At 40.4% G+C, this 13,565-nt stretch overlaps 1 protein-coding gene across 17 annotated transcripts in view; it reads left to right on the top strand.

Moving 5' to 3' along the window:
- Window positions 1-13,565, top strand: part of TNS1 (tensin 1) — a 354,414-nt gene that overhangs the window by 325,296 nt on the left and 15,553 nt on the right. For 13 of the 17 annotated variants that reach the window (XM_060773722.2, XM_060773736.2, XM_060773830.2 and 10 more), the window contains 4 exons: window positions 1,236-1,271; window positions 8,380-8,587; window positions 9,142-10,010; window positions 10,853-10,939. In XM_060773722.2, coding sequence (XP_060629705.2) covers window positions 1,236-1,271; window positions 8,380-8,587; window positions 9,142-10,010; window positions 10,853-10,939 — 1,200 coding nt within the window. The remainder of the gene's footprint in view (window positions 1-1,235; window positions 1,272-8,379; window positions 8,588-9,141; window positions 10,011-10,852; window positions 10,940-13,565) is intronic. The other 4 variants (XM_060773781.2, XM_060773771.2, XM_060773752.2 and 1 more) reach the window with 1 other exon arrangement.

The raw sequence follows: 13,565 nt of genomic DNA, 5'->3' as shown, positions 1-13,565 counted from the left end.
TTACTTAATACCATATAAAGTCATTAAAATGACTGCAAGGTAAGAAATAGCTTTCTTCATTAGAAACCTTGGTTAATGCATTGTATGATTGGTTTCTATCAGGGTTTGCAGGTGATATCTTAATCTTTGGGGCAACACATGTTAGAGCAAATCTGTCCTTTGCAACAAAGTTGTCAAAAGACTAGATCTCTCTAGGTGTTCTGCAGAAGGTGGCAAAGAATTTCTGAAAATTAGTAGTTTTGTAGTGATTACTCCTTAATTAGGATGTCTTGGATGGAAATATGAGTGGATATGCACATGAAAGAGTTGTATGTGAGCTTCTGGTAGTGACAATCAATTCCTAAGTGGCACATGTGCTCAAAGGCACCTTGTTCTACAATTCAGCCACTACTTGGATCTGGATCCTATTGATAGCCTTTAGGACTGAGGTGGGAAATGAAAGTAGATCCCCAAAGCATAGAGACTCTGCCTTTCCGCTTCACAACTTTCCTATCTTAGAATATACAGGGTGTCCTTTCATAGCTAATACTGTACTAACTAATGCTATTGTGATTATTTGAAGCCCACATAAATTACATTAAAGGCCAATGTAATTTTTTTAAGGTTGGGTAAATTATGTTGAAGAATAAACAATATAATAATGGTGTAATAAAAATTACAGAGTTCATCTTTAATGGCATTTTTTAAAGGTTCAAATTGTCGCCTCTGTGCCATAATGCACTGCTCAAATTGTTGAAGTAATTTGCAATGCTTTTACAAGGTTGTAAGAGCATCAGGTTCCAACCTGATGCTCTTCTAGACCTCTTGGGGAAATAATTTTTCATTTCCCCAAGAGGTTTAGAAGAGCGCCAGGTTGGAATCAAAATACCTTACACTGCTACTATTTCCATGCCCAAATCAAAGACTGGAAATTAAAATTATTAACCTTTGCAGCTCACTGTTTTTCCAGAGCAAATAACACTCCAGCCACACCTTGCACACTTACTATTTTCTATTAATATTGTTTGGCAGACATTTGGAACATTTTTAATCAGGTGTGGGGGATTATATGGCTTGTATGTATAATAATTGAGATTAGCAGCCTCAACTACTAACATTTTCAATTACTTTCTACGATAAATCCACTTAATCTGAATCTCTCTCTCTCTCTTCTTCCTTCTCCTTCCATTTCGTTTTCCTTGCCACTTTCCTTTTTCTCTCCCCAATCACTTCCCTTTCCCATGCTTGCTCCTCAGAACTTGATGAGGAGACAATAGTTGAGTCTTATGAAGGTAAGGCGGGAATGTTTTCCTTTTATTTGAACTGTTTGGACCCTCTAAAATATTGTGACTCCTGTGGTCCACTGGTACACCCGAGTGTCTTGCTATATTTGGTCAGAAGGCTAAAGGACATCATGTATCTCTCCCTGGATTTTACCGCATGACAGATTGCCCAGGAGTTGTACATGGGAGTTAATCTCTAAGTAAATAAATGTGGGCAGAGAAATTGGCAAAAAGATGATAACCAGCAGTTATCACTTCCTAGTGAGCCGGAGACCAGCGACTGCATATCTTCATTTCAGTCAAAATTGTTTCTTTATATTCTGGAAACTTGTCAGGAACTGGCAAGCAATGGCTCAAGTGTCAACACTGGCCACTTCGAATAGCATTGCTCTTTTACAGGATGAGAGTCTCCATTTCCACCAAGCTGAATTTTTAGAGGTACTGTGATGTATTTTCCTGGGTGAGAGATGGCAGTTGTAGAAACTGTCCTTCAGTCTTAGTTACTTAAGATTTCTATAATCATTTCTTCAACATTGCCATCTCTGTATGTATGAGATGCTGCACAATCCTTCTGGACATATCCATGGGAGAAAGAACTGTTTAATTCAGTGATGCATAATCCCAAAATTCCTAGGACTGCCACTTTGGGCCTGATACACAGCATACTTCTAGCATACTTTCCATTCCAACATCATCTGGTGGGTAGTACCCACACTGATATCTGATCACAATGCATACAATACATGCCTGCCCTGCAAAGGTAATGCGTAAAGCCAATCTTGCTTTCCACTGGCATTTTCCTCATATTTGTCAACCTTTCTTGCTACACTGACATTCTCTTCTACAACTGTGGATGATTTCCCTTTTACAATATCTTGTGTTCTTTATCGAAGTCAAACTTCGATTACTCACCTAATTAATTTCATATTCTTGTTTTAGCAACAAAATAGGAGGGGGAAACCCATAGCTCTGGTGCCGCAATATTCTTGGTGTACAGTGGTTTTAGTGTGTGTGTTTGTTTGTGGGATATCAATGTAACAAGTAAATGTATACCACCATTCCCCAGAGAAGCACTGTAGTCTCACAACCGTCTTGTGTAATGTAATCCTACATAAACATCACTATCATCACCAGTGTTATTTGTTACCCACTTCTCCTCATGGGTCAAGGTGGGGTGCAACACAGATAAAATCCATTACCACAAAATGTGCATCTTAAAATACATAGTACAAAAATGAAAATACAATACTAATAGAATGCAGATTTAAAATGCACATTTTAAAATGGACATAGTTTTGCAGAGGCTTCTAGTCATGATCAAATGAGCGTAAACAGATTCTTCCTTTAGATCCATCCTCTTAAAATAGAAATGCAAGGGAAGACTGACACAGATCAGGGTGTGGACATCCAATGTGGTCACTCAAACACCCTCTCCATGCTTTGCTCTTGTGTGAGCAGAGTATTCACTCGCATAGGAATCTCCTGTGATTCCAGTTGCATGTGTATGTTACATAATTGTAGGTTTCATCTTTTGGCTATCATTTTGGAACTGCACCATAATAGTTGGTAATGCATAAGGATTTCTTATGCCTAGGTTCAAAACAAGCACCAGACTACACACATTGAGGCCTGTGTGGTTTTCTCCTGAATTGTATGTTTTGCAGCTGCAAAAGATGCGGTATAGACCCATGCCATGGGAAGGGATTTTATGCTGAAAACTGTCTTTCCCCAAATCACAATGGCACTAGAGAAGACGTTTTCAGTGCTCCATTCTCTCATGGGGACATCTGCATCTCTATTCTGTAAATGAAATGAAAATTGAATTATTGATTATGTCATAACTTATCTTTGTGTAAGGAATCTAATTTCTCTTCTCCCGGGATGCATTTAGGCATTTCTCCCAACTGGGTGAGATCCTACATTCGTAATAATTCCCAAGAGCCTTGTTACTCTGATCTTAAGGGAGTGAGACTGAGAACAGAGCCAAGGGAGGGAGGTTATAAATTTTAATGCTATTTAGGCCAAAGCTGGGGTCCTAGAGATCATTAGTGAGTGCAAATCAGTATTAGGTGTTTTAAATGCTGTTACATTTTGTAGATTGAAATCTCAAGCAAATTAAAGCAGAATTCTAAACATTCCCAAGACACATTGTTCATCTCTTTCCAAGTTGGAAAAAATAAGCAAAATGTTTGTGGAAAATGTCCAGCTTTGCTAATCAGCGGCATGGAGTTCTGACCTTATGAATTGTTTGCTCTGTGTTTTATCCTATCACAACACTCTTGATCAGATCATGTCATTTGTCTTTAAAAGGGCGTAACATATTCTCCTCTTCCTCCAGTATTAATTTTACCTTAGGATATACTCTTTTTCTATATGGACAATTCCTGTTAATATGTCATTTCAACTTGTCGGTATTAAAAAAGTAGTTAATCATTTAAGAACATTTTTAGAAGTAATGGAAAGCACAGCTTCCTGGCTTGCTGCTTTCTTAAACCAAGAAGAGAATTTATTGCATGTAACCTTGCTCCAAAATTGTTTAGTGATCCTGAACTTGCATTTCTGACATTGGGGCCCAGGAAGTGTAGCTATTTTAGGTGTGAGAGTTCATAAATTGTGATATTTTATTAGCAAATTGGGGTTCCTGGATTATTTGGGATAAACAGTTCTGCTTAATGCCAATAGCCGTCAATCCTAATTCTGCTTTGTTGAATTGTTAGCACTGAAAAAGAAGGAGAACTAGTAATTTGTAGTTAAGAACACAGAAGGTAATAGAAGTGAGAGGAACACACAACCTTTCATTGTAAGTGTATGTGCCTTCGAGTCACCTATCAACTTATAGTGACCCTATGGGTTTTATAGGGTATTCTTAGGCAAGGAATACTCAGAGTAGTTTTGTCAGTTCCTCCCTCTGAAATATAGCCTACAGCACCTGGTATTTGTTGGTGGTCTTCCATCCAAGTACTCACAAGAGTTGACCTTTCCATGTACCAGTGAGTGGAGGCAGATGAGAAATCTATATATGTATCTCCCACATATAGGAACAATTAGAATATAATTTGTCACTGGGTTCTATGACTTTCCTTGAATTATTCCTTCTTTTAGCATTAATAGTCCTGTGATGCCCTGCCGAAATTGTGCTAGTGTACGTGATATTTTGAGGATATCCCTTGCATTTAAGAAACATTGAGAGCTTTGAAACGTTATGGGTTTAGAGTGTATGTCCCAAGATCCCCTAGCCAGCATGACTAATTCTGAGGGATTCTGGAGATTCTGGATGCAAAAAGGTAAATTTTCGAGGCTCTAGCATTATTTTAGATGAATAAAAAATTAAGCATGCATTTTTCTATTTCCCAGCTAGAAGGATACGGAAATATGGGGCAAGATAAAAGCATAACTTGAAATTGTTGTTTGGTGTTAGCCAAACATCACAGATGTGTGTCTTCACCAAACTGTCTCTCTTAGTTATTCTCTACCCCACAACAAACCGTTCTCTTGCTTAACATCAATATTGTGTGGCTATTTTGAGATATCTTTGGATGCAGCACAGAACCTGGAACGTTACCCAGTAATTTTCACATGACCTCCAACAGCAAATTATCTTTTTCTGTGTAGTACTTATGTGTGTTTTGCTAATGTCAATTTTCCAGTCTTACTCAGTTAATTTGCACCCAATTTGGAATTAGAATTCAGTACATACATAGATGACAACTATGTGGGTTCTGAACGTAGACATGGAAACTATAGGTGTGGGTGAGATGGAAGGGAAATCCACATTCAACTGGAAAACATCAGAAAAAAGTCTCCCCTTTATATTTTAAAATGTGATTAAGGAGCAAAGGAAGTGTGGTCCATCAGCTTGACTCTCTTCTGCCTCATAGCCTTGTTTTTGTCGTTGTCTTGCTGTCAGAACCTCCTGGCTTTTTGTTAAAGAGAACTATTCTTTTCTATCCCCCTTCAGTTTTGGCTTTTGTGGCAATCTCTTATTAGCCTCTCACAAGCTGGACACAGAGCCCTACTATTTTTAGATATGGAAGGGAGCAGGAAATGTGCAGTTATAAAAGAGGTAATTACTTTAATAGCTTATTATGAAAGTTGAAAGTCTCCTGAGGCTGTGCTTTAACCTAGCACCACGCCAGCCAAGTCTTCATGGCCTCCCTTGGTTTGGCCAAGACGGTTGCCTCCTGGAATGTTCAGAATGAAGAGGGCAGACCAGCCTTGTTGATCAACATTTCTATCCTTCCTGCCCCTCCTGCCTTGGTGGGCTGGGTTCATTGGCAAAAACAACTTTGGACATAACAGGATAAGGCTTACTCACCAGATCTATCTTGCCAGCTCTGAAATCCTACTTCATCTTCACAAACTGCCCCGTATTTAACTGGTTTCCAACTCAGCAATGCTAAAAGAATTCTCAAACTTCTATTGCACACATTTTTGTAAAGTCCCCCCTCCCCCCAGCAAATGTCCAGGAGTCACTAAACTTTTTTTTTATAAAATCCACCTAACCTTTCCAAGGATTTTCTAAAATGGTGCATTCCAATATTATATTTTAGGAAGGGTTGGAAGAAGGATTTGTTAATTGATTTTTTAAATTTAGTTTGCTTGTGAATTTACAAAGGAATCTAACGCTCTGCCAGTGTAGGAATCCATCACAAAAGGTGGCCATCAGTTTAAAATCTCTATAGCAAAGATGAATCTTTATCACTTTATGGAGCATGCCCTAAAGGAGGATAGTAGATGCCTTATTGTGATTCTATTGCCACTCCAAAACCAGCAAAATATGGCTACTGTTTCTGTGGGAATATCTTGCGCCTAATATTCATTTACATTACAGCAAGAGATCAGTAGAAAATTTGGGAGCTTTTCTGTTGCCTCTGCTTTCTACATCATATGATAGAACTTCATGCATCTTGTTAAGCAAATTTGCTGAAGGATTTGGAATGCTTCTGGGTTTCTGCTCATATAAAGTTTAGTATTAAGAAGGGGGGAAAGAGGGTGAAGGAAGACCATTCACATTTTTTTAAACAAAACTGCCCCCTCACTCATCCTGTCTGTATTTGTGTGTCTGTGTGCATGTATGATCTTTGTGGTTATTGTGGCTAGTATAAGACTTACATCCCCATACCAAAAAAGGGAAATGCGAAAGACTGCTCCAACTTCCGTACAGTGGCCCTTATTTCTCATGCCAGTAAGGTAATGCTCAAGATCCTGCAAGGAAGACTCCAGCAATACATGGAGCGAGAGTTGCCAGATGTTCAAGCTGGGTTTAGAAAAGGCAGAGGAACGAGAGACCAGATTGCCAATATCCGCTGGATAATGGAGAAAGGCAGGGAGTTTCAGAAAAACATCTACTTCTGCTTCATTGACTATTCTAAAGCCTTTGACTGTGTGGATCATAATAAATTGTGGCAAGTTCTTGGTGGGATGGGCATACCAAGCCACCTTGTCTCTCTCCTGAGGAATCTGTACAAGGACCAAGTCGCAACAGTAAGAACTGACCACGGAACAACAGACTGGTTCAAGATTGGGAAAGGCGTACGGCAAGGCTGCATACTCTCACCCAACCTTTTTAACTTGTATGCAGAACACATCATGCGATGTGCGGGGCTTGATGAATGCACAGCTGGGGTGAAAATTGCTGGAAGAAACATTAACAACCTCAGATATGCAGATGACACCACTGATGGCTGAAAGCGAGGAGGAGCTGAGGAGCCTTCTAATCAAGGTGAAAGAAGAAAGCGCAAAAGCCGGGTTGCAGCTGAACGTCAAAAAAACCAAGATTATGGCAACAAGAATGATTGACAACTGGAAAATAGAGGGAGAAAATGTGGAGGCTGTGACAGACTTTGTATTTCTAGGTGCAAAGATTACTGCAGATGCAGACTGTGGCCAGGAAATCAGAAGACGCTTACTTCTTGGGAGGAGAGCAATGTCCAGTCTCGATAAAATAGTAAAGAGTAGAGACATCAGACTGGCAACAAAGATCCGCCTAGTCAAAGCCATGGTATTCCCTGTAGTAACCTACGGATGTGAGAGCTGGACCATAGGGAAGGCTGAGCGAAGGAAGATCGATGCTTTTGAGCTGTGGTGCTGGAGGAAAGTGCTGAGAGTGCCTTGGACTGCGAGAAGATCCAACCAGTCCATCCTCCAGGAAATAAAACCCGTCTGCTCACTGGAAGGAAGGATACTAGAGACAAAGTTGAAGTACTTTGGCCACATCATGAGGAGACAGCAAAGCCTAGAGAAAACAATTATGCTGGGGAAAGTGGAAGGCAAAAGGAAGAGGGGCCGACCTAGGGCAAGATGGATGGATGGCATCCTTGAAGTGACTGGACTGACCTTGAAGGAGCTGGGGGTGGTGACGGCCGACAGGGAGCTCTGGCGTGGGCTGGTCCACGAGGTCACAAAGAGTCGGAGACGACTGAACGAATGAACAACAACAACAACAACAAATAAGAGGAAATGCTCTGAAATTGTATGGGAACAGATTGAAATTAAAATTCCAGATTTCTTTGTTGTTGTTGCTGAAACCATGAGATAATCCTGGTGGTAAAACAAATTCCCAGAAGAAACGGAAGGACTGCCTTCACCAAAGTTAGTGATAGATGCCAGGGAGAAAGATTGTGTTTGTAGCATAAGCATCTGTTAGAATCCGGGCAGATTCATCTGTATGCAATATATGTGAGCAGTCATACACAAGAATCACTTCACAATCCCTTGAAAGGTAAGATGTATAGCCTGGTCCACCTGTGGGAACATAAAGAACAGCCGTGCTGGGCAACCATTTGAGCAGCTGGGGCTGCATTTTTTCAGATGTATCTGAATCTCTGCAGCTAATTCTTCCTTGAACAGGATTACATGATGGGAACAGTATGTCACACAGGGCCATGGGAGAGAGCCTTCTCTGTTGTGGCATCCCGTTTATGGAATACCATCCCATTGGTGGCCAGGGTGATGCTAATACTGGTCTTTTTTAGACAAAAAAATCTAAACTTTTTTAGTTAAAGACTTTTGGATCATAATCTTACTACACTCAGCCCTCCACTTTTGCAGGTGTGACTTTTATGGATTTTATTATTTACATCATTTTCTCTTATGTTTTTTCCCATTTTCAATTCAGAGCCCCGGAGCTATGTTGAATCCGTGGCCCGTACAGCAGCTGGTGGTGGCTATGGTGGCAGTGGAAGCCACACAGTTGGGAAATCTCCATCAACCCCAGCTCTGCAGACCTACAACATCGAGACCCCAGAAAGGAATGGATCTTTCACCAACTCCTTCACCTCACCAAGCCCTGTTGCTTCCAGCAGCCCTATGCACAGCACAGATGGGTAAGACAGGGCAAATTTAAGTATAAATATACTGTTCTCTTATTTTCTCTCAGAATGTGTCCTTTAATGGCTTTTTTTTTTTACGGTAAACTGTCATCGACCTGTTAGCATTTGTCCACACTCAAAGGTCACATTCTGAGTTTATTGTGAAATAGTTTCTCCTCCAAAATATTTGTATTGATAGAGTCATGTGATGATATCTTTAACTGAAATTTTAAAACAAAGCCAAAATGTCAACCATCTTAGGAAATGATTCAAGAGTTACTTAGGAGAAAGGAAATCAAAATCCCTAAGAACAAATAAGTATCTTGCCATTAATTTGAATGAATATAATAGTTACAAGTATGGGTATGGGAACCATTTGATCTAAGGAAGGTTTGAGAGGGGGAAAAAGAAGCCTGAACTGATCACAGGCTTCTGAAATTAGAACGAGAGCTATAAGTTGTCAAGCTCAGCCATAATGTTATTTGGAGCACTAGTACTTTGAAGAAGAAATGTGTTGCTTCGCCAGATGGCCTCTAATGATCTCTGATCTCTTCCTTTGCTTCCACCAGTGTCTCGATAAACAGCTACCCTTCGGAGAACAGCACCAGTATAGCCATACCCTCCCAACCCTCTGCTGACTCCAGCTTCCAGTCCAGCAATATTTCTCAGGTGCCCTCGGCACACAGCAGCTACCAAAACACATCAACATCAACTCAGGGGCTCCCAAGCTATATGAGTTCTGATTTCCCTGATGGCCGAGTCAGTGCTCAAGTAGAGAGGCCTCAGCCTCAAGTCAGTGCAGTTGGGGTCCATGTCATGCCTGGAAGCCCCCATTCCCTCCACAGAACAGTAGCCACCAATACCCCCCCTAGCCCAGGTTTTGGGCGGAGAGCTGTCACCACCAATATGGTGGGAACACCAGGAAGCCCAAGTATGAGTAGGCACTTAATGGGTCCACATGGCAACCTTGTTGCAGCACCTGGGAGCCCAAACCTTGTTCGGCACCAGCCTGTAATGGGAGGAGGTACATCTGTAGTTTCTGGTAGTCCCAGCTTGGATCGGCATGTCATCTATGGATACTCAACTCCTGAGGAGAAGCGCCCGGCACTGTCCCGCCAAAGCAGTGCTGGAGGCTACCAAGCTCCCTCTACCCCATCTTTTCCTGTCTCCCCGGCCTACTACCATGGAGTAAGCAGTCCACATTCATCTTCCCCTGACTCGGCCATTTACAGACAGGGGAGCCCCACCCCACCCCAACCACAGCTTCCAGAGAAGAGAAGGATGTCATCAGGAGATCGTTCAAACAGCCTGCCCAACTATGCCACAGTAAATGGCAAAACCTCATCACCCATCTCCAGTGGCATGTCCAGTCCCAGCAGTGGTAGTGGCATGGCTTTTCATCAGACTCTGCCGGATTTCTCCAAGTTCTCAATGTTAGGTAAAACCTCACTTCTTCCTGTGTACCACTCAGATAGGGGAAGGGAGCAATAGATGGATGTTGTAAGCTCGATAGATGGTTCTTAGATCACCATGAAATATTTCCCTGAAGTCATCAGATTTCTTCATATGTTTGGTGATGTCTCCTCTGGGCTCTTCCTGCCTCATTTCCCCATAATTATATAGATATGGCTGGATACAAACATTATTCCTCTCACTGGTATCTTGTTACTATGTAGCCATGGTTTCAGAACATCACATCATGAAATAATAGAATTCAATAAAGGGAGATTTAAGTGGTACTCCAGAAATCTTTAAAAGCAATCTAGTTTAGCAACAACTCTTGGACCATTACTAGTCAATTACTCCTGACAGGTGCGCTGTTTTCCTCTTTTTAAATAGAATCCTTAAAGTTGATTCTCATTTGCTTGGTCAACTATGGTCACACCTTAATGTTCCTATTTTTGAAAGGACATATTAGTTAATTCAGGAATCTCTTCACAAAAATGCAAGTTTTTTCCCCTTGGTGTTTTTATTTAACTTGTCTTCCATCATGCTTTCTAAGCATACATAGGATTCCTAGATAGTCTTCCATCTGCACATTAATCAAACCAACACAGGTTTGTTACCTTACGTTACTTGAAATGAAGGGGGAGGGGGATTTTGTTTTCTTTGAGGGCCACATTCCCTAAGGATTAGTTACCTAAGGGCCATATGTCGGCAAGTGGGCTCGGTCAGAAAGAACAATTGATGGGACTATCCTCTTTTTTTCCCGTGGCACATCCTCTCTCTCACACACACCCTGCTTCATTTTCTGTTTCCTTCTTTTCTTCTGTTTCTTAGACAGTAGTCCTGAGACCAGAGCTAACGTGAAGTTTGTCCAAGATACTTCCAAGTATTGGTACAAGCCAGAGATTTCCCGGGAACAAGGTGGGTTTGCAGATACATTGTTGCAGATACATTGTTGTAATATATCAGGAAATGTAGTACATAATTTAAATTAGGTCTTAATCAAATTCTCTAGACCAGGATTTCACAAACCTGTCACCCCAGAATTCATTGGAGTTTGATTTGCACCACCTTTGACAATGGAACATGTTGGGTGAGGCAATGAATCTAATCCAGCCACATCTGTGGTTTGGGAAAGAGTGCCCTATGCCCCTTTTTTCTTTAGCTTCCTAGACATTTTCATATTCATAGATATTTTCCTACTTTGGGAAACAGTCCTCTTGTCCTTACCTCACAATCCCTTCAGTCTGTAGACTAAACAGTCCAGATTCCTTCAACCATTTCATCATAGCACTGGTATTCTTAAAGCATAACTTTCTTAGTTTCACACCTTTGAACCTCAGCCAGTTTGACAGTATTAAAAATAGAGGGCAATTAAGCTTCTTAATCCTTTGAATAATATATCCTTTTATATATACATAACTATGCAAAGTCTCTCAGTGGCCAGTTATATCTAACAGCTATTTTAAGTTGTGATGGACATTTCCAAAACTATTAGTTGATATTACCCTCTACTCGAGAATGGAAAGTTATTTTGTACCCTTTGCATCCCCCAAATTAAGGCCAAACTGTAAGGTTATTCTCCAGTTTCAAAGGCATCAGGATCTGATTTTGGGAGTATGGCAGCTTTCAGTGAATGAACACAAATTGAATCAATCTATTGTAGAGGGACCCAGAATGGCGAGCAAGTGTGTTTTCTACTTGTTGTTGTTTAAACAGTGCTTCTTATTTTTCTGATGAGGGGATCAGAAGGATGTTTTCCAAATGTGCCAGGACTGGAATCTTATTTGTGTCCACCGACTCCCAAGTGTTGCTTTCTTTTTCAGGAAGTCATCATGGATTGGGAGAAAATAGCTTGCGCTGCTCAATTGACCACTTCTTTGAAGAGCACTGGTTTAAAACATGTGGATTGTCTCTCTCCTTTCAAAGCTCCTCCACATGCTTCACACACATAGACCCATTATCACTCTGTGGTATAAGATTATCTCATAGACATTATTTTTCACATACACCCCCTGCCCCCCAAACACTTAAAGTGTACCACTGACCTAGAATGGACATGAGGAGAAATTCCTTTCAACTTCATTTCTATGACAATGGCAATGCAAGTTGTGTTTAATGAATGATTTTCTCTCCTAAGTTCACAAATAATTTCCTTTTCCCAACTGTTACTTTACTTAGAATATTTCTATATTGGACTCTAACAAAGAAGCTTCCCCCAGGTAGTTCACAGAATTCAATTTTAAAGTGTTTCTCATCATAAAACTTAAAAAAATATTAATACTGTTAATTAAAATAAAATGTTAAAAGATATTATTTTACACTAGCATAGCATCAGAAGCCAATTTAAATCTGGCAATTCTAAAACTGGTTTGTTGTACATATTTTGATCACCATTATTAGATTTTACCTCCATTTTAAATTATTGCAAACTAATGATTTGGATATTCATTTAATGTTTTAACATTTGTATTTGCCCATGCTTTAACTATGTTCTGCTTTACCTTTTATTCTAAACCATCTTCAGTCCTACATTGGGAGAAAGATGATAAATAATTATAAATAAATAAAATAAAATTGAGTTTGGGAAAGTTATTTTCTGGCTCACAGCTTACTGATTTTCTCAGTCAGCATGGCCTCTGGCAAGGAGATTCTGGAAGTTGTGGTCTAAAAAGGGCACTCTCACAGGTTCTCAGCTTTGCTTTCAGTGATGTGAAGCTACTTTTCAGATAGTCGTGATCAACCCCTTTAAAAGACTTTGTTTATGTCTCTGTCAACAGCATTTCCCTCACCCATTCAACAGCTGAGGCACTTGGCAGCCCTAGGCTGCAGATTCGTCCTTAATCCAAGTACATGTCCCTTCATTTCCTTGATCTCTCCCCTTGCAAGGGTAAAGTGACTTGTTACTGAATGGCTGTTGGCTCTGATTCAGACCCGGATTCTCTGGGAGAAGGACATTCATGCCACTCCTGCAGTTCCATGCTTGCCTCAATTAAGTCATACAAAAGAAATTCACATTGAAAATGAATGAAAATGAATATGTTAAAATGAATCTGTTAAAAGCCAGGGAAGGTGGGGAGGATAAGAATGGGCCAGGCGGAGATATTTCTTTCTTTCTTTCTCCCATGCTCATGGTGTTGTGAATATGTTGTATTCCCTTCTTCTCCATCCAGTGGGTCCAGCTGCTGCTATCTTTTTGTGTGTGTGACATATTAACTATTAGCATTTCATGGCTTCCATATCACTGGGGCTTTGAATATGTTCCATTGCTTACACTGAACTTTAAGGGCACTCTCCAAGGTGCTGAATTTTGTCCTACAAAAAAAATCTGTATCCTAGATTACTCCTTTAAAGTTCAGACTAAAACCAAGAGCAGTTTCAGCATTCACTGAAACAGGAACCAACAAGCTGAGTCTGTGCCTCTAGGCTTCTTCCACCCACTATTTATAAGTGAGTAACAGGAATGGGAGGACAGATAATCTTCTTAATAAATATGTGTGTAATGAGATGATTTGAAATTGAACACATAGATCCAATCAGTAATTGC

Source organism: Anolis sagrei, chromosome 1, assembly GCF_037176765.1.
Source record: "Anolis sagrei isolate rAnoSag1 chromosome 1, rAnoSag1.mat, whole genome shotgun sequence".
Taxonomy (NCBI): Eukaryota; Metazoa; Chordata; class Lepidosauria; order Squamata; family Dactyloidae; genus Anolis; species Anolis sagrei.
This window is presented reverse-complemented; position numbering and strand designations above follow the sequence as displayed.